The 25,754-nt window shown below is 34.2% G+C and overlaps 2 protein-coding genes across 6 annotated transcripts in view; both read left to right on the forward strand.

The window, feature by feature from the left end:
* Positions 1-1,399: 1,399 nt before the first annotated feature.
* Positions 1,400-17,995, forward strand: LOC118265626 (probable medium-chain specific acyl-CoA dehydrogenase, mitochondrial). Of its 5 annotated transcripts, none has more exons than XM_035578653.2 (10): positions 1,400-1,589; positions 5,851-5,944; positions 7,658-7,825; positions 9,661-9,761; positions 13,634-13,714; positions 14,149-14,279; positions 14,449-14,557; positions 15,830-15,970; positions 16,467-16,656; positions 17,364-17,995. In XM_035578653.2, exons 1-10 carry the CDS (start codon positions 1,572-1,574, stop codon positions 17,594-17,596), a joined length of 1,266 nt encoding a protein of 421 aa, XP_035434546.2. In that variant the 5' UTR covers positions 1,400-1,571; the 3' UTR covers positions 17,597-17,995. The 5 variants fall into 5 exon arrangements, with proteins under 5 accessions (XP_035434546.2, XP_035434553.1, XP_035434532.1 ...); XM_035578660.2 differs by lacking the exon at positions 9,661-9,761 and adding an exon at positions 9,943-10,043; XM_035578639.2 differs by lacking the exon at positions 9,661-9,761 and adding an exon at positions 10,662-10,765.
* A 1,182-nt stretch (positions 17,996-19,177) lies between these two features.
* The window catches only part of LOC118267427 (nuclear hormone receptor FTZ-F1), a 69,705-nt gene continuing 63,128 nt past the window's right edge, over positions 19,178-25,754 (forward strand). Inside the window, 1 exon segment of the mRNA XM_035581416.2 lies at positions 19,178-19,565. Within this exon segment, the coding sequence (XP_035437309.2) occupies positions 19,385-19,565 (181 nt within the window). The 5' untranslated portion in view covers positions 19,178-19,384.

Genomic DNA, 25,754 nt, shown 5'->3' on the forward strand with positions numbered 1-25,754 from the left:
CAATTTTAAAACAATTTGTACTATTACGATTGTAGTCGAGAGAGAGTTGGTCCATTGTTACTTTCTTTGTTGACAGTGTGGTCTCATGGTCGCCTTTAGATTACACAGCAAGAACCCTTGTTTTGTTTTCCAAACGAAATAGGTAGGTACAAGTTGTATTGAAAATATTTTTGTCCGACCAGTGTCTCCGATTTAGACATGACAACGTTCCCAGCTAATTTAAAGTGATCTGTAGTAACGTATAGGTGTTATTTTGCAATGTTTGATGTTTTTAATCAAAATTTTGCTTGCTATATTTTATAGGATACCGATCACCTATTTTCATTGTAAGCAATCGGCGCCTTCTATGGATACACACAACAAGATAAGAGTTACAAGTGCGTCGCCGGGAGTTATGGATCTGAGGATTGGGGACTTGGCGATTAAGGAATAGAAGAGGGAGAATTGAACCTCCCAATATCCTCCTTCACACGGCAAAATACAACGCAACGCGATGTTATAGGTACACCGGTTTTCTGTAAGGCCCTGATATCTCTGTGTCCAGTCGAGACGGCCCATTTGTGCATGACTCTCCCAAGAGTCTCAGCTCCCGCAATTAAATAAACCACCATACTTGGTTACCGTTATCTGTACTAAGGTAAAGCCAGGAGTTGCAAATGATTTTGATGTAAAGCGCTGACTAATCACTTTATCTAACAAGACAGCTGATAGCCATATCCACCTATAAACAAGTTAAAACTCGTAATCAAGAGTCATAGCAATTAATAGCCATGCACTGTAACTGCCGAAATAGCACAAAACATGTAGCGTTGCATAAAAATATCTTAAAGCAGCACCACGTAGCAATCAGACGCATGAGACGCACTTGTGCGTTTCCTTAAAACTAGGCACTAAGTGACTAAAATGAATAACTGTAGCATTGGCTACATATTTTTTGAAAACAATAACATCGGTACAGGTTTCGAACCCACACCCATCACATTCAAGAGTTAGTGGTACCTACATTAAACTACGAGCCACCTTGGCTGTTTAATAATTAAGTAACTAATTTTCTAATTACCTAACTACTTATAAAATATGCAAAAATACAAAAACAACAAAAATTGTCAACATGTTAGATATCTACACCGAACATAAGTGAGTTATTTTGCAATTCACCAAGTGATATAAAACCCAAACTTTTCCTTAAGATAACAGCAAAAATCCATACAAAATCAACTCAAATCATTTATCAAATTAAATAAGCCAGAATAATCTAAAACACAATCCATACATAATTGATTACCTATAGTAAAAATAAATAAAACAAAAACAACATCTTACGTAAAAGACCAATATTCAAAATGCAAAGCCCCTTATAAATATTTGTTATCTGTATTCGTGTCACTCCGCGTTATGTATAAATATACGTTCTGTGTCACATACGTCGACTCGGCGCAGGAGTTTGTTTGTCTTCATGTTTAACGAATAACAAGGGCACAGTACAATTTCTGCAGATCAAAGTCTAACTAAAAATAATTTTCGAAAATTATAAAATTTTAGTGCCCGTACCTTGAAGGAACAAACTCGCAATGAATCCGATAACTCAAGTAAGTCAATTTTCTAATTATAACGTGTTTTTATCAAGTTTAATTTATATTTTATGTACAATTTATTTATTTTATTTATAAATATAGGCGTAATTGATCATTCTTATAGGTTGATATGTGATTTTTTTGTTAAATATATGCCATCCTTATTTAGTTTGCCAGTCCAAAGTCCAAAGATCATTGTACCATGTCACATTACGTACTCTAGATATCGGTATTTATAACTTTCTACTCTATCTTAAAAACATGTTATTTAATGAAACTTACTTACATGATTATGGTACACTACAAATACCTACATATAAACAGAAATTTTAAAATTAAGTAGAATCTAATTAGATGTAATAATGAAGATTGCAGACATGTAAATGGCTTCTTTAATATTCACAATACTTTTCTTTTTATTGTTTTTTTCTGTAATTAAACAATAATGGCTGTTTTAAATTCTAATTTCAAAATTACTATTCATTCTAAATTCAAACAAATATAAGATTGTCTATCTATACTATTATGAGGTTTGACATGAATAAAGTGTAGAGCACATTGGTGGTGGCTACAATTCCATGCTGGGCGAAAAAAAAAATATAACCAATTAGATATTTTCTTTTTTTATTCTCATTCTGTGTAAATAGAATTATGTTAATAGACGATAAATACAATGGGTTTTGACATTTAATTTGTTTGTGCTAAATTCTGCAAAATAATGTACTTAATTAAAAGGTTTCTTTTATCTCATCACAGATTCTGTTGCTTCAAACTTGAATTTAATTCAAAAGATTGAATAAAGAAGTAAGAATTAAAATATTTACCACTATTCTGGTATATGCATCATTTTGGAATAATATCAAGTAATCTTCAATATTTTATGGTTATTTTTGTATAACAAAATAAGTTTAAAATTTATTTACCCCTGGTCTAGGAAATGCAAATCTAAGCAAGACACATTGTGCCCCTAATATTTGTATAGTTATCATCTCTTCATGGACCAAAATATGTACATTGGTGTACAGTGGCTTGATGCCACGGGCCTTCTCGTCCAGTCAAACCTTTAGGTGATATAGAGACAAATATGTGTCTCATACAGCAGCACTTGAGAGGTTAAACATTTCACATAGCATTTAAATGCTATATTATTTAGTATAAGACCATTGCTGTTTTATTAAAGCAGTCCAAAATAAAAATATAAGTATATGATTATCCTTATCTATTACTTCATACTATCTCTTGATGTTAACACCGTTCAGAGATAAAATTATAAGCTTTGTACTCTGATAATATTAACGACCACCCCTTTATTTGAGTAGGTATATTATCAAGGCAAAATATGTCTATAATTGCCAATGACGATACATTAGTATTTTCGTAAAAAATATTCTACGTCAGATGTCAATTCACATTATGTTAATTTATTAGCATAAAATCTGATAGTTCAGAAATAAGCTCATAACAAAAGTGACATGTGACATGTAGAATATTTAAGTAGTAATCCCTTTTATTGGTATTTATCGTAATATTCATATAAGTAATACCTATATTTAACTTTATCATCTTTATAGTGTAATAAAAAATGTTGTAATCAATCTAAGAATATTACCTATGTTTCATAGTTGATTCTTTATCATATATTTGGATAGTTTTAAATTGTCAGCACTATTAATAACTACTTAAGTCCTACCTACTATTTGTGTCAACATTATATAAAGAATTCATAGCATTCTCAAAAACAACTTGCTGTGCGCACAAACATTTTCTAAAATTTTTTGAAAATATGAATAAAAATACAATTATTTATACCTGATTACAAAAACCTGCATATTTTTATTGTTTGTAAAAAATAACTACTTGAGATTATTAAATTTTATCCTTGAATAGCTGTGCTTATACCACAAGTACCTACTTTATACCACTACTACACTACCAAGTAACCATACTCAGACTTACAAGTTATTTGGAATGCAAGTAAGAAAACAAAGACTGATTCAGTTCAGAGTAATACAGAGACAGCAGCTATGGTTATACTAAATTGTGTAAAATTTTTGGCAATCATTGGTTGGCTCAGCAGCCGACTAATGATTAATTCTGTACTGATTAATCTGTATTTACCTTTACTAAATAATTTGGCTGGCTGTACATTATATTGATATTACATAGACAGTGATGACTGGAAGTTTTGGTTCCCTATTGCTAAAATTTTGGAATTATAGCAAATTTTATATTTAATAATACTCTAATACAGTATTACTTTTGTTAAAAAATTTCGAGATTAATGTTATGTTGGAAGCGGATTACCTAACAATATTTCGAAATCAACCTGACACTTACCTACTTGTCTATCTTCTGGATAAGACTTGAATTGGCGAATGTCCATTTATTCATGAGCTAAAGCTGTGCCAAAAAGAATAGCGAAACGAAAACTTAACTTGCTACTGCGGCGCTTCTAAAAACTACGGTTTTTTATATCTATCAATTTTCTTCGGTATTTCATTCTTTTTTATAAGAAGTGATGTTTGAATTGACAATAGAACCTCATTAATGACGGAAGAATATAAATAAAATAATTGGTAACTTGATTGAAAATTGTGCCTCTTTCAATGAATCTGGACTTTGTATAGCGAATGTGTAAACATTGTAATAAGGACAATCAAAGTCCACGAACACCGGTTATTGCACGGACTTTAGACTGGCAACTGATATCAAGACGAAACGACTTAAGGAAACTGATATTATCATAATGATTGTTAAATAAATGTGAGACCACAACTATTTCATTATCTTGTGTATTATCTTTTTGAAATTTTGGCAATGTATGCCATGACTAGCAAACAGGTGTATTATGAAGGAAAAATTTAATTAGGTTTTAACTAAGAGGTTTTTAGAAATATAAAGTACTAGTAAGCTAGTTTATTGATGATAGTCCTACAGAAGGACTGCATCAGCATTTTTTTCATGGAACTTACAATTGCTTTTTGGGTGCAGTTTCAATAAATAAGCATATACTGATAAGTAACTGTTCATATCACGTTGTTATAACACCAAAACAAGTTACGATAAGTAAATTATTGTAATTAGATGATCCGGCTTTTAATGATCATGTTAATGATAGTCACTTAAAACGGCAGTGAAGAGGGTGAACGGAACAGGGTACATGACAAAAGGACTCGTATACAAAAACTATTGCAGAATCAGGTAAAAAAAAACGCCTGAAAATTGCAACTCTTAGACTAGTTGCAATTTCAAGTTGCTAAACCTAATTTCTTTATTATCGGAAGGTGCATTATCTAGTCCACCAATTATGGTTTACAATTGACCTATTTGTAAAGACAAAGTGTGTCAATACCACGAAACTGTCCTTCGTTTATATAGACCTTTAATGAACATGGCACGTGGCCTCATATGTCACTCTAGTTAGTTGCAGCACAGTTATTAGAGTCAGAACGATCGATTTCAATAATGGCCCTACATCGTACCCCGATGTCAATAAGTATCAATAACCTATTTACAGAAATAATGTTTTTATTTTATGTATTTCGGCCTAATCTTAGTTATCATCGATGTTTAAAAGAACATCTCAATTATTCGACGCTCATTGTGATCACACAATTTTAATATTAACAAAAGTCAAAAACGCGATCTCGATAAGGAAATAAATGCGCAAATCTCAAAAATATCTCCATAACATCCGGAAAATCTTATCATTTGAATCACAAAAGCTGTTGCTATGTTTGTTTATAAGAAATACGACGAAGAGGTATTCATAAATGTTAATTTATGCTTACTTGAAAGCGTAGTAGCTAAGTCCAGTTATTCCTTAGGTCATACTTGAGTAAAAACACAATACTGCATCATGATAACATTAACATTATAAAAAGGTCACTGGAAAGCCGGTTCAGACTATTTTCTAATTAACCTTATTTCTCGAATGGATTAACCTTTGCCAATATGTTTCCGCACCTACACTATCGATGTTTAACTACATAACTTATTAAAGAGCCGTAAGCAAAAACACTTTCTACTAGTACATATCTACTTAACAGTAAAAAATTATAACTATTTATATGCTATTGCATAATCAGAATTTACCTGCAATCAAAATGCAAGCATGTATTAATACAATTTCCAAAATGCTTATCATATATCATTCTTTAGGCATAGCTGTTTCTTGAAAAAAAAGAGCTCCGATAATTATTGCTACAACTACCATTTCAAAATGGAGGCTTTGCGTGGGTCTTAAAACTCATTCTTATAATTTGCAATGTTCCAGGTGATACGTGCCACCAGGCCGATTTACAGAAAGCTGTCGACAACAGCGCCGGTCGCGGCTGCCAAGCCCCTGCCTACAACTGGAATGTGCTTTGGTAAGATATATCTTCATACATTATGACAAACCTGTACTACCTTTTACAACTTAGTTGTACCGCGATTTCCAGCTACATGGTAGTCTAAGTATAAAAAGAAAATGTCCATTACACATGCTCATTCTTGGCGTCAACGTTTATTTATTATTCATAGCGAAAGGTTGTTTTGAATAAAAATTATCATAAACACTTCGTTTTTACTATACCTATATGCAGATAGAAAATACCCACCTCGTACGTCCTTTCTGCCCTTTATTGCAATAAAACGTAATGCCTAACGAGCTGTTATCACTTTTTATTATATTTATTTATCTAAGAGTCGCAGTACCTACTATCCGGATTTAGCGCCACACGTGAAGCCATTGGGCTTAGTATTCACCCTGTTATCGACAAATTATTATCAGATATTTCAATGTTATTTTATACGACAAGAATTTCAAAGTTCAATAGATAAATAACGGAGAATCACGCTAATGCGACTTGCTAAGGTATAATAGTTAAGAGAATACGTGTTTGCTGTTGCGTATGACCGTTTTCCGTTCGTGTCTCATTGCCATCCTGTTCTTGAGATTGAGGAAACAGAGTGCACCTCTAATTGCACGCTTTCTCTATAATAATATTCTAGTCTGTTCAGTAGATAACATTGGCATTGAAATTCTTCGCGAAATATAATAATTGTAAGTCAAATCCCAAAACCGAAACCTATATGGCATTCCCAAAGTCAATAGCTAGCAAGTAATTACATAATTACTTATGTTACTATGCTCTGTTGTGGCACTTCCAATCTCCGTTTCACCACCATAAATGGAGTTCCATGCTCTATGTTCCATGGAGCCCTAAAAACACATTAAGCATAACTCAAAGTCAACCTAGTGAAAGATACATAGACCAAATAAATGTAACTAAGTTCCGCTACACCTGTAAAACTATTCTTAATTAAACGAGCTCGTCGATGGTCGATCCATATCGCGAATTAGAAATAGCTTTGGTTAAGTAACAATGCAGAATACTATTCTTGGGTAGGTATCATGTATTCAGACCAACCATTTCCACGTCGATGTTTCAAAGCCATCTATTTTCATTGCAATAACCAAACAACATCTGTCAGGTGCCAAGAAGTCTCGATCTCATATTTTATTCAGCCGCCTCGTGCTCACTTAGGCCCTGGCTTGTAATAGGAAATCGATAGAATGCACTAATGCAGTATTTAAGTAAACTTTCTAATGTAGCTGTTGTTTATACGGCGGCGTTGGTACAGCAGTAAGTAAACACTCTAATTTATACAAATTACTAGGTAAGGGGTAAAACGTGCAAAGAAATGTGTTTTTGACAAATTGCCTCGTAGTGTTCCTAATAACTTTTCTGTTCAGAAAAAGAAAAAAAGAATTTTGAATTATTAGCTGGCCACTCGTTCATTAAATGGTGGCAAATACAACCGCTAAGTAAGGCGACTCTAATAGGATTCTATTATTGAGAAGACCAAAAAAATTTTCGTTTTCTCTCGAATTCTTCTTAATACGCATATGACATTAAGTTCACCACCTAACAACTGATCAAAAGTAGGTGTATTCTACCCCTATAACGAATTAAAAGCAACATACCATTATAATGCTAAAACATAAAAGGCCAAGATTTAATATTCGAACCTCTTTGTTTAGTACCAAAAATACCTAGGAATAGTGCGTTATCAATAAAAGAAATCTATCTTTACAGAGCTGAGCGAGGAGCAGAAAGCCTTACAAGACTTGGCTCGCAAGTTTACCAGAGAAGAAATCGTGCCAGTAGCTGCCCAGTACGACAAGACTGGGGAGTACCCATGGCCCATCGTAAAGAAGGCGTGGGAAGTCGGTCTAATGAACGGACACATCCCTGAACACTGCGGTAATGATATCGTGTATACTAAATATCAATTAAATATCTTACAAAATAGGTAGAGTGAAATAGAAAGAAGACATAAGAGGTCTTACGTCTGAGTTCGGATCTTATGCCAGAATATCTGGATCGATATAGGGTTTGGATTATTTGATAGGACTAATTTCAAATATAAACAATAATATATAATTAACGGCTACATTTAACGTAGTTTGCGGTGTAATATGATGTCGTGATATAAAATTGCAGTAGTTAGGCCAAAAGTTTATTTGTAGGGAATATCTTAAACAGGTGTGATACTGTTCAATACAATATTTTCCAGGGTAACTCCATAAGTACCCATCTTGCAGCCTTTTTTATTCTTAAAAGATTACAAAGATACACCCTAGCAATTCAATATAGAATAAACCTCCAACCTATTTTAGAATACTCTTTAAAATATTACGTCTCAAATATGTTCAAAGATTAAAGATCAAAGTGACAATATGAAAATATAACTACTAAGTACTACCTACACTATTAATACGATATAGTTCTATATTTATGCAAAAGGGTGTTATTCAATCGAACTTATATCTTTTGTTAGGACCTCAAAAGAAATAATCCTATTTCTACAAGCCCTTTATTAAAAGACGAGTGCAAATATATTGTTGAAATTAACTATTTTTACTCGTAGTTCTTTTAACCTTGTATAAGTACAACGCAGTGATACTTTATGACCCATCTTAATGCAGTAATTTTGTTGACGCATGTCCGTGGATTTGGCTACTAAAGATGACTGACAAAATAACAAAAAAAGTCTGACTTTAAGTCTACATATAATTACAGAATTAGTGTCAAAAACTGATGTTAGTATTTCTGACATTAGTTGCATAAATAATAATTATTATTTCCCTCTATACAAAGAAAAAAATAAAGAAGTACCTCTATTTTTCAATAATTTCAAAAGTCCACCTGTATCCAAAGATGGATTTAGATCAAAATGTCTATGTTTGATAGCCACACCTTGAGACAGTATTCGGTTATTGTGTCTGACAGTTAGAATTTAGTCTCAACTAATAAAATTGCTTTATTTGTGTAACTGAATCAAATCTCGACAAACTTTTTTAAAATGATGAATTTACAAAAGAAATTTGAAAGTAATAGTACCGTAGTGATTGAAGTTACAATAATAATAAATGTTTAAGGATGATAGTGTCTCGGGTCCTTTAATTATATGTGTATGTCCCAGGTATCGCGTTTAATTTGCTATTTGATTGAATGACTTAATTGAACGATTACATTTAATTCTATCCTGTGGAAAAAGAACGAGCAAAAATCAATAGTTAATCTTTTTCAATCAGTTTCACAGTGAACTATCGTATAGTTTGTGATTACCTAGTTACTTTATTAATTAGATTTTTAAGACATAAGTAATATTAAAGTTTTAAAACATAATTCGATTGCCTATCATTCTAATAAAAAAAATCGTAATAAATTACACCCAGTGTAATAAATCGAGCACGATATTAACAGCTAATAAATGAATTGTGCGATTGATTAAAAAGTCGTTAAAATGTACAATTAGGTATACAATACTTAAACGAAACTATACAGTTGCAACGTGAAGTCAAGATAGTCTACAATAGAATTATCAAATACAATAGAAATCTAATCTAACTATACTGATAATTTTGTGATTTTGTGATCTGATTTAGTTGATGAAATATGTTAGGCTTGCCCTCTAAGTTATTAGACACGTAACGTAACTGACGAAAAATGCGTTATATACTAGAATCAAAGGTTTAATTAATTAACACGACAGGTTAAGCTAATATTACTTCTAAACTAATGAAACCTTCTAGGAGGTATGGGACTAGGATCTATCGACAGTTGTCTTATAGCCGAGGAACTGGCGTTCGGCTGCGCTGGCATCAAAGCTGCTATTTCTACCAGTTCCATAGGTGTAAGTGAAGAACCCTGCAGAATATTTGCACAGACTAGCTTTAGGGCAGGAAGTTTTCATGGAATACCGCTTTTATTCCAACTACCTAAGAACTATCTTATTTATTAACTGCTTCTAACATTCGTGTTCTTAATAAAATTCTGGTAAAAGTAATTAATACGTCATCGACGACGTTTTGCAGGGGGTTTAGGTTTAGGAGTATTTGAAGGAAGTCTGGTTTGCGAAGAGTTCGCGTTTGGTTGCTCAGGCATAATGGCGGCGTTGACTATTACTGATGTCGGAGTAAGCAAGCAATTACTGTAATGTGTGAATCATTTACTGCGACGGTGATAGCATGGGGACTCACACTGTCCTTTTTGATGGTTTGGGCAAAATTTCTCATTTCAAAACTTTAGAGTAGTCATTTCAATCATTACTTCATTTAGTTTACCATTATTGTGCCAAGTTAAGCTGGGAAGCTTCCCGAATTACCTACCTACCAATTAAGGAAAGAATTTATAAATAGTCTTACTGTGTATTATATATCCGTTTAATAATAAGTACCAAATTTGTTACTCATTAATTAACCAATAATTATTGTAGGCATCCACAACAATTTAATTACGAAGATGTAATTTTTATACACTTACTTTTTGTGATATTATACTTACATGTGTGTGTAGTATAGGTACATATAACATATACAACAACGTATTATTGACCTCGTGCAACGTGAGTACACTTTGGAAACAAGAGCAATGTCACCATGGTAGAACTAGCCTCTTGATCATCGACAAAAAACTACAAATTGAAATGGACCCTATATTTGTTACAATATGGCCTTAATTGCTATAAAGCCGTGAGCATAAAATACATGAGATTAAAATGTTACACAGGTTTAAGTTTCTAGAAAAATTTCAGGGGGCGTTGGAAACTTTGGGGTTCTGGATGAGTGTATCGTAGGCGAGGAGATGGCATTCGGATGCACAGGAATTACCACTGCTGTTGGAGGCACTAACTTAGGAGTGAGTGTACTTAAACAGATCTAGTCTCAATCTATCTGAGGTGCCATCAACGTTACTTCAAAATAACGTTATTAAGATATGCATGAAAATATAACAATAATATTGACACTAGAGACTCGGTATATTCTGTACTCTAAATGTAATAAGTAAGGGAAGGGATCTAAAACTATAATTATGTCCTGTATGTCCGTCTATTCATATTATCTGTTTGTTGTCTAACTCACATATCCGAATCTACCTAACGGATTTTCATATTATATTTAAGTATAATATGTACCTAATTGGGAACATTGTACACAACTGAATGACAATTTGTCGAATCATCGGTGCTCAATAAAATATTAGGAACTGAACGTTATCTGGAAATAATAAAATCATATTAAGGATATTAATATTGAGGATTCTAATTTCTAACTTCATTTAATATACACGCCTACACATTTAACTCGCTACAATTATACATTATACAGTATAAAAAATGTCGCTTCAGAGTAGCTTGTAATGTGCAAAAGACCAGTCCATAAAAACCTACCAAAAATTATACTTTATTGAATTGATAATCTAAAAAAAAGCAGTAAAATGAAGATACATAACTGTAATATCTGAGACAACTGCCATGAACGCAATTAGATTAAATCAAGACTGCTATATCATGTACGACTATACGTATAAATGTTCAGGTGTATTTAAAAGGAATTTTCAAAATTTAAAAAGATACAACACACATTTTTGGCTATCTTAACTTCTAAAGGCATTTCAGGGGGCGTTGGCAACTTTGGGGTTATGGATGAATGTATCATAACTGAAGAGATGGCCTTCGGATGCACTGGAATTAACACCGCTCTTGACAGCACTAACTTAGGAGTGAGTCTCGTTTGAACAGTTAGTTTAAAACTACCTGAGGTGCCATCAACGTTGCTTTAAAAGAAAATTATTCAACTTTAAATTAACGATATTAAAAGTAAACTATCTTTTGTCATTTATCGATTACTATAAAAGTTTTCTAACAAAAGTATTGATCGATTATGATTTATATATATGCGTATTTGTATTTATGTATCTTAAATTAACGTCTTTTAGGAAAGCTCAATATTAACAAAACGTCTTCAAATTCGGATCGTAATGCTTATGTGTGCATGAATATAATACGCATAAAATGGGTGCGTTGCTATTGTTATAAAGATGTAAAGTAATTCAAAGTATAAATCGAATAAAATTTTCATAAAGTTACTCAAGTAGGTATCGTAGTTTATCTTCGAAGATTATATTTAGTGTTGGTTCGCATGAGACAAAGACGGGAATATTATTATGTACGAAACCATTCAAATAGAATCAACATCAGGTTATTATAAAATACTACTCATATACAAATCTCACAACACAATGAAAGTAGCAAGTATTGAATTTGTTCACAACATCGTGCCAGTACCCCAGTAATTCTCAAAGTAAATCTGCTTCGGTTTTTCACAAAGAGCAGCTCGTTATACCCGACCCTTGTATCGTATTATTAAATGAATAAACTTTTGTACAAGTTAATGAAAGGGACATTTTTACACATGAATATATCAAGGTCAGGAGTGACCACTTAGTAACTAAAATTACGGGTAAAAGTTCTCACAATGCAATTCGATATTCATAAAAGGTACATATTTACCTATTATATTCACGTAACAATTCCGAAAGAAAGTACATTGTTCCTGCATTTCGAAAGCATTGTACCAAATCTATCGTGATGTGATGACCATTCATACACAATCTAAAATTATAGGTACTTACGACATTTAAATATCTGAGTATAAGTTTGTATGGGACAAATAAACAGACCCTTTGTATAATGTTTATATATATATATATGTATTTTTCTCAGGTTTATGGAAAATATTTGAAGTGTCGTCTAAATGTGCTGAATGTTTGTTAAAAATGAAATATTTACATGTTTACGTATGCTTAGTCAATGTTTCTATTGCTATGTTAATCTGTGTTTCTTAAGCCACAAAGGGTAACCTGAGCCTTCCAGTGTTTATGAGGTATAATACTCGATGAAGTCCTTAATGTATCTATTTCTTAATGTGCCTTATAAATGTCCTTCGAATACAAATCCGTCATCGTGCGGCCTGTAACCATCTCGTCTCCATAACCCATTAAGCTTATCAGCAGTGTTGTTCCTCCAGGTGGTATGAATATGGATGTTTTTGATGGGTGTATGGTAGCTGAGGAGCTGGCGTTCGGATGTACTGGCATTATGACAGCAATGGAAGCCAGTGGTCTTGGAGTGAGTGCCTCATGCGGCCTGCTTGGCTTGCATAATGCACGACTACTTGTGGCATAACAATATCGCTCTCGTATATATTTACGTAGCTAACCGCATGTGTGTGATTGTAGCTTCATATCTTCTATTTCCCATGTAACCAGCGTTTAAATTACTGTTTATTCCATGAAAACTCGCAAGTAGTGGTGATATCGATAAAGCTAACAGATTTTCAAATAGAATCATAATTCACTGTCAAGCATTTAAAGGACCACTACGCTTACAAAGCTAATTAATTTTTTGAGTTAATTTTTAATTACTAACACATTAACGGGTGTGATGGAACGGTAACCATAATTTATTTGTAAAGTAAAATTGTACTTAATGTTTCTATAATATGCAATGTTTTGTAAAGAAAATCCATTTTTATGTTGTTATTAACTCTGTGTAAACATTAGCTTAACTTTATCGCCCTTGTTCTCCATGAAAGACTCCTAACTATACGTTATGGCATCTCATTTACGTAGAAGTGTTTGTTGTTTTTAAATGTTTTTTACTTGCTTGTATTATAGTTCAAGGAAGTTATATTGGTTTGGTATATCGATGCGTTAATGTTTCAGCAAATGCCTGTTATTATCGCGGGTAACAAGGAACAACAGAAGAAGTACCTGGGCAGACTCGTTGAAGAACCCATTGTGGCTGTAAGTAACAACTGTACCTTTAGTACGAGATTGTACGATTGTACGGCGAAACGAAACGAAAGTGCGTTCGGCGCTCTGATTGGTTGGTTCATTCGCGCCGGCCAATCAGAGCGCCGAACGCACTCTCGTTCTAAGCCCTCTGAATATAAAATCTAATAATTACGTGTAACCAACCGCATTCTAATAATGACAGCTATCGATCCACTCATTGCTTTTGCAATCGATTGCGCACAAATACTGTCATATTTTGAAAAAATATGATCTTCTATATTAATACACCCTGTGGGAATATAAAGTTGAGCAAGCAAAAAAGAGCAAATTGATACTTGCAATAACAAACTCAGTATTCAAGTATAAGACAGGGACTGGGCAGTTGGAGACATTGACATGTGTACAGACTAAGATAGAGGGTTGATGATTGTTTCATTATTCAGGCGTATTGTGTCACCGAACCGGGCGCAGGATCTGATGTGGCCGGTGTCAAAACTAGGGCCGAGAAGAAAGGAGACGAGTGGATCATCAATGGACAGAAAATGTGGATCACCAACGGAGGGGTAGCCAACTGGTATGTCTAGCTCTCAAGATTTGTTATCTTTCACAGCAACTTATTATACTCGTACAATGCAAAAGACGTTATTGAGAAACAGTACGAGGTCAGGTTATGCAGATTTGATGCATAAAAAATAAAGTTTTTCTATTGGCAGTATTTAAAATGAGGCACGTTACGAATTCAGGTATTTCGTGCTGGCACGAACCAACCCCGACCCCAAGTGCCCTGCTAGCAAGGCGTTCACCGGCTTCATCGTGGAGAGGGATTGGCCCGGAGTCACCCCCGGACGCAAGGTCTATACTAAACTTTTATATCTATTCTATTTAACATCAATAACACCACAATTAAGGAAACTGTCGCTCAATTCCTCATCAATTTAAAAAAAAAAAAAAAAAAAAAAATTCTTACTTCGGGATCGCTTTCGAATTCCTAGAAAGACAAATTTTAATTTATTCTTATGGTTTCTTAATCGGTTTCCTAATGTCTGTGATTTTTATTTTTAACTTCCATCCATGGTTAATTAATAACATTTACAAGGGATTTATTTATCTAAATATCAATTGAGAATTACATATTATAAGAATACTTATGTAATTAAATACATACATAATAATAGAAAATATTTAAAAAGGAACGGAAAAATCTGCAATTTAACGTATTATGAGCAACCTGACTGCACGGTTGACGCGGTGGCTGGGCAACAGGCTGTCCTGTAACGGGTAGCGGGTTCGATTCTCGCACGAGACAAACCTTTGTGTGATCCACAAATTGTTGCTTCGGGTCTGGGTGTCATGTGTATGTGAACTTGTTGTACGTTTGCAAACGCCCCCACGACACATAAAAAAAGCATTCTTGAAGACAATGATTTGCAATTCGCTTAAAGAGCAGCATCACTAATTATGTGACATATCAGTCGGTATGTCTTAGGTAGCATCTAACGTATGTCGAAATTGCTGCCCTACGCGGTTAAGCAATAGTTCCAATAGGTCACTGGGTTTGCTAGCTCGAAGGTCCGCGCTGCCGCAGTGACAGCACCTGACCTAGTTGCTGGATGGGATGGCGCAAGGCCACATGGTCCCACACCACTCGCCACCGTTTCCCACCATCTCTAATTATCGCCCACACGTTCACACCTACCTGCAACTGTGTACACTGCCTTGGGGTGGCCAATAACCCGCCCAAGGTGACACCATCTGGACTCTTCCCATCCTCATGTACCAGCCATTGCTATTTTTATCTGTAACAACCTTGGCTTACTTTAATTAATGCTAATAACTGCATAAAGTATAATTTATGTAGGGATTTATAAATATAAATACTACTTCAAAAATGTATATGAATTAACCCTTTCTGATGTTATCACAGACCAGTGGTTGTTTCAAACACCATCTATCATTACAATAACATTGTAGAATACAGAACAGAGTTGCAAAACACAACAAGCAAAGTAGGCTCTACAAAGCAATCAAAGCTATATGCTTTGATTGTTTTTACAGAGAAATAGCATTTTCAAAGAAAGCAATTGTCACTAAACAGTATGTTGACATCAATTTTGGTATGCGCAGGAACAAAACATGGGTCAGCGTGCTTCGGACACCCGCGGCATCACGTTTGAAGACGTTCGCGTACCCAAGGAAAACGTTCTCATTGAAGAGGGCGCTGGCTTCAAGATTGCCATGGGTGCCTTCGACAAGACCCGCCCGCCGGTAACTCACCTCTTTAATCGCCCCTACTATGTAACAACTTCACAGTAGTGAATAAATAATTTTCCTAGAAATAAAGGATCGATCGTGGCACTGAAGTTAATGACAGACGCTCGGCAAGTGTTCCAATTACGGAATGTCAGCGGTGTGTCATTCTGGTAATTGCATGTTGACTGTTGATACCTATTGATTTGATTTAATAAGCTGCATTCATTCGAAAAATACAGTAGACGTTTAGGTCGTATTTAATTGCACTTTATTGTATGTTTTTGTTGACTTAATTTTACTTTGATATTCTTTTTTAATATTGTAACAGTTGTAACTATTAGTCCTACAGGTTTTGATATAACCTGCTTTACAAACAAAGCATACACCTATCAGAATATAAGTAATATAGAGGGCAGAAAACAAAGACGGCTAATAGTAAAAAAATGCAATAAGAGAAGGCTAGCTGAACTTAGGACCACTTTGACAAAACATTCTATGCGTTGCCATACAGGTAGCAGCTGGTGCGACTGGGTTGGCCCAACGTGCTCTGACTGAGGCCACGAAGTATGCTTTGGAGCGCAAGACATTCGGCGTGCCCATTGCCCGGCACCAGGCCGTCGCCTTCATGTTGGCTGACATGGCCATCGGCGTGGAGACCGCGCGTCTCGCCTGGATGAAAGCCGCTTGGATGGCTGACCACGGTAACGTGTTTTGGATTCTTCTGTTATGGTATCATCATCAGGAACATCCATTAGTTCATTTCCAATAAGTGTAATATTAATGAATAGCATAGTAATCAAATAAAAAAAAAACTTTATTCATTTTATGGTCAGGTACTGTAATTGGATGTGACTGTTAAATAAAATAAATATCGTCTATCAGCAAAGACAACTATCGAAATTCCCTTAACGCCATTCAGCCTACTTAAAGTTCAATTGACAAAGCTCACAGTGCAACAGTTAACCCAGATCCGCTACTATTTTTATTCTGTGTCGAGTCGAGTCGATATTTGATCAATAGCGGTTATTTGCAACTGCGACAAACTGTTTCCACCTTTAAGTCCAGTAGCAAATAGCAATAAGTAGGTTAAGGTATTTATAAACCACATTCAGATACGGGCCTTGTCGCCACAGCCAAAATGTGTAAATATGGTGATGTTGAATTATGTATTTGGATTTATATGTCGATCATAAGATATCATGTCCCTCACTCCTTTGTTCTGTATGATCTGACAAGTTGTGCAAGCATACATTATAGTTCAATGTTCTTTGTATTTTTTAAAGCAACACAAAGCGATATACAAAATTAAATCAGATGTCAAGAAAATTTGTGTCCATGATACTAATTCATGTAAACTTATTTGATATATGTGTCGGAATAGAGGTTTGAATAATGTTTTTTGATGCAGGTGTGAGGAACACAGTGCTCGCTTCGGTAGCCAAATGCCACGCCTCCGAGATCGCCAACAAGGCGGCCGCTGACGCTGTGCAAATCTTCGGAGGCAATGGTTTCAACACCGAGTACCCTGTAGAGAAGCTGATGAGAGACGCCAAGATTTACCAGATCTACGAAGGCACGTCACAAATCCAGAGGCTCATCATCTCCAGGGAGATCATTACAAACGCTATGCAGTCCAACTAAATAATACGTTAACGTTGTGTCGCGTATAAAGGATTTCCATTATGTTTTCTATTTTTAAGTTATGTAATCAATCGATATTATGTCAATAAATTGGTATTTATTTTCCGTTAAAAACATGCGAATTGTACAATTGTTATTTGCAGAAACAACAAAACTGTTTGTAACTATAAATAATTATGTATTTATTACCTATGCACAAAAAGAAGTTTTGATAATTACATTTTTGAGATCAGTAAATCAAATTATTGTACATAACTCAAGCGATTGTTTATAAAATCAACAAAATCAGTGTAGTAAGTAAAGTGTGAATGTTTGTAAATTGTTAAACAGGAAAAGAACTGTTCTCAATGAAAGACTATACATATAATAAATAAATAGATTCTCCAAATATTAATAAAATGTGTTATTTATCTAAGTACACCCGTGTTTTATGTCCTTTAGTAATCAAAATAAGTAGCATTGATTACACATTTACTTTTTCATATTTCATAAAAGGTAGGTATTTACCTCGTATATTGGGAACTTGCTATATAGAACAATAATACAAAGTAACTTGTTGTATGTGACTGAGTTTATACTTAGTATTTACTTGACAAAACATCGAAGTTAATGGTTGATAATACCATGGTTGGTTGGTTTCATATCAATACAACCATCAAATAATTATTTTGGGTAACGATTTTAGAAACCTAGAGTTCAAGTTACACTTTGTATATTATTGTGTACAAAATGTGTCAGTTGTTGAGCCTCTAAGAGCACCATAGTCATACTTTGTGAGTTGAGTTTTACAAATCCTTTTACCTCCATTTGCTACTTTCCGATAATTTAGTCCACATTTACGCACGGTGGTCTACATTAATTTATGTTTAAACCTTAATGTTTACAAGTGAATTATTATACTACATACACTGTAAATAATAAAATTAGACGATATCTTCATAAAAATACAATGTGACAGCACCCAAATTATAATTTTACTTGTGAATCACGACATCTATCGATTATTACTGTAACTAATATAAAATTCTGGAGATAATCTTAATGTCAATGCAGATGGCGTTACAGAGCGCCGGAAGCAGTTTTTAATTTTGTTACAATTTTAATTATTCAGATAAACTAAATATTAACTAATCGTAAAATAAATAAATAAAAATATATAATTGTGAATTATATGTCAAACACTTTAAATTTAGAGACTTTTGTTTATAAAGATATAACATTGCAATCATACTCATAAAGATTGACCTACATTCGGAGCCCTTGTGAAAGGATTGTGCAATAGAAACGGTCATTTATTACACAACACGGCATGTTCATAAGCAAACATAGTCATTTTGCATCAATTATATGCTTTTTTGAAGTTTACAAGAGTCACACAAAATAGAGGAGCAAAAAGTACTAACAACGTTTTTTCGTCAACTGTTTACAAATATTTCATTTTCATAAACCAAATAATTATATTTAAGGATCAAAGAACTCTTTTTTAATTATTTTTTCATAAAATAGGTCATGACACAGTTTTTTTCTAATTGGGTTATTTTCTCGCTGCCCTTTACCGACTTAGTTCAATGTCAGTCATGAGTACGGTAGCTCCATTGAACCTGAGTTATGTCGGTCGGAATATCAAAGTGTAAGTGAAGTGGCCTAGAGACCTACATTTTGACACACGTATTATCGCTTTTATGCGTGATTTTTGAGATAAAGCGTATCCTTATACGGCGTAGGTGAAATACTTAAAAGTTCTTTGGGCGACATTATTCTGTCGCCCTGTCCAATTATTTGTGTATAATGCACGAAGACGCTCCAAAAATGAGTGTAGCGCAAAGTCTACCCGCCTCCACGAGTCAGGCGAAGAGTGAGATCGTGACTGATGTCCCCCCCGTGGACTATGAAATGAACACTGTTGAACTAAAACCCTCTCAAACTATCGAAATGGACTTAAAGCTTGCTTATGTGAACCCCTCCAGCGGTAAGTGCACCATGCTATGTTGTAATAACACTTCATAGATGTTATATTATTTGATAATCGTCATGGAAATGTCTTACAAAGCAATCGACCATGTAAAACACTCTAATTTGAGTAATAAAGAGCCAGTATGACTAAACCGCTTCTATTTTAATGTTTAAATATCGAATAACAACTTGTTTCGGTTGTTTCCACTTGATGTTTTGTTATAAGTGTCAATATTATTATTCAAATTAGAGTCTTATATGATTAATTGGGGGACATGAGGTCTACAAAATAAATATACCTGCAAGTAGTGAATATCATTAGTTATTCAAAAAGACAAGTGTTGTATAATAATACGCACATAGATTAGATAGCTACATTATGTATATGCATTGTAGAGTCTACCTGCTCGTACGCTCGGCTGCACGGTGTGGCAACGCCGCATTGGTTTTTTCGCGCTATCCTGCGATAGAGTTGGCTCAGGCTGTGTGAAATAGTGTTTTAAGACTTACTGAATAATAGTGGCTCATAGAACGTGTTTCGAGAATAGTTTGATTGTATAATAAACTACATCACTGTGACTAAATGTACATAAGTACCCTGTCAAACGGTTATGTGGTTTTGTATTCAATGGGTGGCGCGGCGACGCATTTTGATTTCATTTGGTGTCAGTGGGACACGTTTACTCGGCAGCGTGCTGCAGTAGCTCGAGCATGGCACTCCGGTTATTACACCATATGAAATAACAGCCTCGACGTGATACACTTAGCTAACTGCACACTACGAGCCACTATTTGGTTCATAGCAATACAAAAACACATTGATATTGTACAGATCAGCCCGGCCTGTCAAGATGATGCGCTGTTGCAAATGTTTAAGATGGTACCTACCTACCTACCTACCTATTTATTTTGGGAAATAGGTTGACTGAAGTCTGTTTGGTATCTGACAAATGAGAGACGGAATATGCGACGACGCCCGCCTGCTGTATTCAGACACCGAAAATAATTAATGAGACGGAAATATAAGTAGCTAGATATAGGTACCTACGTGAGCGTAGTCAGGATCAAAGTTACAATTTTTCACATCGAAATACATCCGTAATAAGCTAGTACGGTTTTCCCGGCGCTATTTACTCTGTACAAGTAGGTACATCTACTTTTCGGCAGTGACGTTATGCAAGCTCTTTCGACAGCCAAAATACTCGTAACAAGGCGGTCCAAGTAACATAAATTCATTAGGTAGGTACTACCTACTTACAACCACCTCTACCACTCCGTTTCATAAGCGTGCTCCAAGATTCTTAAATGTCGCAGTGTTGTGTTAATCTGTATCTAACTATTCAATCGCTTTTTTCTTATATAAAAGGCATAAAGTTATTATTTTCAGCTAGTATTATTAACCTAATTGTCTGTCAGTAAATAGATTAATAGAATTTTGACAATCGTATAAGTAGAGCTTAATTATGCCAAAATTGGCCGTTTGAACCCTCAAACGGCCAATTTACAATGCGATGCACATTATTCAATTTAACTACCTACGTAAATTACGCTAATGCGCCATAATGACAAGTAACTTAACCAAAACCGCTATTCGACAGACAATCATAGTCAGATATGTTTTAAATTAATAACTCCTATCAGTAAATAATTAAGGTAAAGATTTGGATAATTCCTTATTTGGGCTTAATTTGTATTATAGTAGACTTTCACATATACATAGGTACATGATGTATGTGTTATTCGTAAAAAAATATTCACGACCCCTCTGCATAGCAACCCTTGCTAAACCAATGGGTTTTGCAAGCAACCCCATAATATGCAAAGTATTAATTCAACTACCCTCAAGCAATCTGCCCCAGCAGCACTCTATGTGCTTATTTGTAATGCATCAAAGGGTGGCCGTTTAATATACACAAGAGGAGACCAAATGCTACAATTTTGATATCCCTAAAATCTTCACATGTAGATATAACTCTATGGAAATATACAATATATTAGGCCGATAGTTCACTCCCTTCATTCAACGTAAAATTGAACAAGCGATCGAAATAAAAATTGCACAAGCTCGCACCTCTCAAAGGAAATCACATGAAAATTTGATTTGTCTTCATTAAAACTGAGTTTTGTAATTGGCAGTACAATGCAGCAAGGCTCTACCATCGTAAAAACGTAAACGAGTATCACTTAAAAGCGTGTCAAAACGTAATACATTTTTTTTTCACCTTGTAGTCTAAACTGTCTACCCAATTCCTTTTTCGGTTCCGTCCTCGCATAAGATAAGGATTTACTTTCAGTAACGAACCAAATTAAAATATACTATTAAAAAAAATAGTATTCACAACTTAATACCTGCATACAGTATAGAAGTAATAAATTAAAAAAGTTAAACAACCAATTATTTATTATTGCTCTTGTCTCAAGTATTTGAGTTCAAGGAACCAGATACATTTTTAGATTACTCGCAAAAATCAACAGTCTACAATTGGCTGAGAGGGTGCAATTAAGAAAGTAAAATATATTTTTTTCTCGTTTGAAGTAGTCTAGCTATTGAGAATACTAATAAGAGGCTTATAAACTGCAATAATAGCAATTAACTAATAAATATTTTGGAATTGAAATAAGTAAGTAGTACTTCATACATTTTTGATAATTGGCAAAAATTCTTTGTATTCTTTTAAAAATCCATTAGTTAGATTGATTCAGACAAATTAATGACTTACGCTATGAAGTACCACTTCACAACAGATATATTGAAAAAATCTTGGTAGCATCATCGCCAGCTAGACTAGCATATAACTAGGTCTAGTTCGCGTTAACCGGATATTTTAGACACGAGGCACGTGCAAATGTCCCCCTCAGTCAATTGGACGTGTGCATTATAAAACTGATGCATGATGGGCTATCCGCTTCGTATTGCCGAGAAGGACTGTGATAAGTGGTTAAATCCTGTAGGGATACACTACTAGATAAACTCGAAAGATAAAAAGTAGGCAGGTGATTAATTTAATACAGCTGAATTGTTGGTTAATGTGTGGCATTGTAGTTTATATCAGTGGACCTTATAGTTTGTCTCAAAGAGTTACAGCACTATGTTTAATTCTCCAAGATATTATTTGCCATAGTCAAACACATGATGTAGTTAAAGCCTATCCTGGCGGAAAAGGATTTATACGAATCTAAGGATGTGAAGTGTTTGATACCAGATGTAACCGAACTGATGGAAGCAAATAGTTTCCATTTTGTTTAAAAAAATCCCAGAAATATTACAAACGTGACATACAAAGTTGACAATTGTGTGAAAAAAACAAGACGTTGAACTTAACATATTCTGATTTTCAAAAAAGGATCTCGAACAACTGGTCCTTACCTGCAATCCATACTTATACAATAACAGGTCCTGACTAACTGATTCGTCGTCACCGAGCGCAAACTATCAAATGCTAAAAACATGAAGTTCGTATTTTATATTCACTATGGACATATCAAACAGTTTTTACATACATTGCAAGTTCCGAAGAAATTATTGCAAGAAAAAGGAAACTATAATTCTCGACGTGAGACCCATAAGATCTTATTAATATGTCCGAATCATCAAATTCGGACATAAGACTAAACTAATACAATTATTGGAAAGTACAATTATTGAAAACATAAGACCTTATGGGTCTCACGTCGAGAATTATTGAAACTAATACAATAATTGAAAAGTACTAAACTATTTTCAATAATTGTACTAATATTGTGTACGTGTCTACGAACACATTCAAATTGCAATAACTTTCTTAAAGCCATAGGCTATGGAACGTGTCTAAAGTCACCCATCCGATGACAAAACAGTGACAGTTTTGATTTCAAGAATAAATGAGTGTTGAAACAACATACGTGACTGCGATTCGCCCTAAATGTTGCTAAGTACGAACGTGTCGATCGATACACTTCGCTTAAAAAAGCATGTGCCGTGTTGCTTTGTCTAATGGTTTGTGTCCTAATTAGATAATGTTGGGTATTATTATTTGGCGTGCTTCAATGGTGAGAAGAGACACGTGAACATGTATTTGTAAACAAACTAGAAATGTTTTACTAGAAGGCCAATGAATGTACAACTGCCAAAAAGATTGAGATTTTGAAACTTTATTCAGTACCATTATTTGGTACAAAAAAGAAATGTAAAATAAAATAAGAATTTTTCAATTTCGACCATACCACCTATGTCTGTATATCCCACGTATGGTCTGGTACGCAAATTCGGGGGAAGATTCCTATTTTCACGAAGGAAAGTTCCCAATTTTCTTCATTTGGGGCAGGATGTGGAGGAAGATGAGACTTATAAATAAATAAAATTGTATATTTTCTCAAATTTCTTTACAATTACCCGTTTTTAAGTCCCTTATAAGACTGGTGTCTGTTAGAGGTTTAAACCTGTGTTGCAGATCACCAGGCCTGGGTAGCCCCCGGAGACATTGAACAAGACAAACTATATAAAACTCTATTTCATATTAAATTATAAAACCGATATCAAGCACGGAATCCGAAAGTATGATCCTGCAGTGTTATAAAAAATGAAAAGCCTGATGTTATGTTACAGTCACACATGATGAAAACCATAAAAGAATTGATAAGACTGAAAATCGATACTTGCATGTGGCTGGTGGAAAGCAATAACAGTGTAACAAAAACTTAGGTGTAACAAAGTTTATAAATTGTTACAAATGACCTGAATGAATACTCCAATGGAATACAAGTACCCCTTTAAAGTAAATGAAACGAGCGCATTCGGCGGTCAGATTGGTCGGCTCGAATAAACTATAAACCATCAGAGCGCCGAACACACGATCGTTTCGATTACTTTAAACTTGGAGCAAACTCGTACTAAGGTACTGAATTAATGCTCAAATAGAATCTATATATTAATACGTGATGCAAAAACTTTCGACCCCTTTTTACGAAAATTGCGCGGACGTAGGAGCATAAAATTTGGTACACTTATAGTTTATGTGTTGGCGAAGTGCAGAACGCTAATATTTTTCAAAAATAATGCTTATAAAGTATATTAAATCAATAAATAAAACATTACACACACTATTATGCATAGTATCGTATTTGACAAAACGTCAAAATTGACAGACATTGCGATGATATTCTCATGTCTCATATGAAAAGAGGTTTCTCATTGAAGGAGGTTTGGTTATTCATGATGCGCCGGAATATATTAATTTGAATTTTACAAAACTAATAGCAAATCGTTAAATAAAAATTATCCTTGAACGTATGTTAAGTGGTATTGTAAATTAAATCGTAGGTATATGGTCGAATTTCGACCACTAGGCGACCACTAGTACTGTTAAATAGTTCTTCTACCAATAGGCCTTCGCTTGACGAGGTTTTGTTGTCTATTTATTCCAGGAATAATTCGAGTCTATGAAACTCTTAGTTAAACGTTAAATTAAATATCGCGTTTGTTAAGTTGTAATATAAGCAATGAGTAATCATTACAAATAAATCGGTTTCTATAACCGCAAACAAAAACCCACACATACTCGTATAGCTACGGTTTACATTTTGTAAGATCCGGTTTTTACACATTTGTGAATTTTATTATAGATAACCAACTATCCTGCAAGAACATGCACTTATCTGTGGAATTTTACAATGTAGAGCAATTTCACGAGCTTGCTAATTTTCTAATGATGCATGCATGCGGCGCTGAAAGGAGTAAAATTATTATAGGAATACAGAAATGTAATTTATAAGCTACTCGTATGTTATTGTTGCTGTTTTAGTACCAATTTTTTATTAAAAGATGTTAAGAAGTTTCCTGTCGGTAAGTCTTTAGTAAGTAAAAAAATATTTTAGTGAAAAATATTAGTTAGGATGTAACACTTTCTTTGATTTGATTATACCATTTATTCATAAATCAAGAACTATAATATTTTTTGCGTAAAAACGTGGGCCCTAAATCGTTTGACCAATAAATTAAAATAAAATAAGAGGTTTAAAAGCATAAAAGAGGACAAACAAACAATACAAAACCTCAGTTAGAAATAACAATGCGATCATAGAGTGACCTTTTCACAAACAATTGTGACGTTTTTAGTTGTGAAACTGACTAGTTACGTCACGCGATGTAAGATAATTATGCACAGAATTCACTGGCACACGAGTGTAACAGTTAGGGCAGTTGGTATCACTACCTTGTACCTATAAT

Source organism: Spodoptera frugiperda, chromosome 25, assembly GCF_023101765.2.
Source record: "Spodoptera frugiperda isolate SF20-4 chromosome 25, AGI-APGP_CSIRO_Sfru_2.0, whole genome shotgun sequence".
NCBI lineage: Eukaryota > Metazoa > Arthropoda > Insecta > Lepidoptera > Noctuidae > Spodoptera > Spodoptera frugiperda.

Bases quoted from the DNA above. Each gene is read 5' to 3' on its own strand.
- LOC118265626 (XM_035578639.2), top strand. The intron at 10,766-13,633 runs GTGAGTGTACTT...TTAATGTTTCAG, and splicing joins TTGGAGGCACTAACTTAGGA to CAAATGCCTGTTATTATCGC. The intron at 14,280-14,448 runs GTATGTCTAGCT...TTACGAATTCAG, and splicing joins AACGGAGGGGTAGCCAACTG to GTATTTCGTGCTGGCACGAA.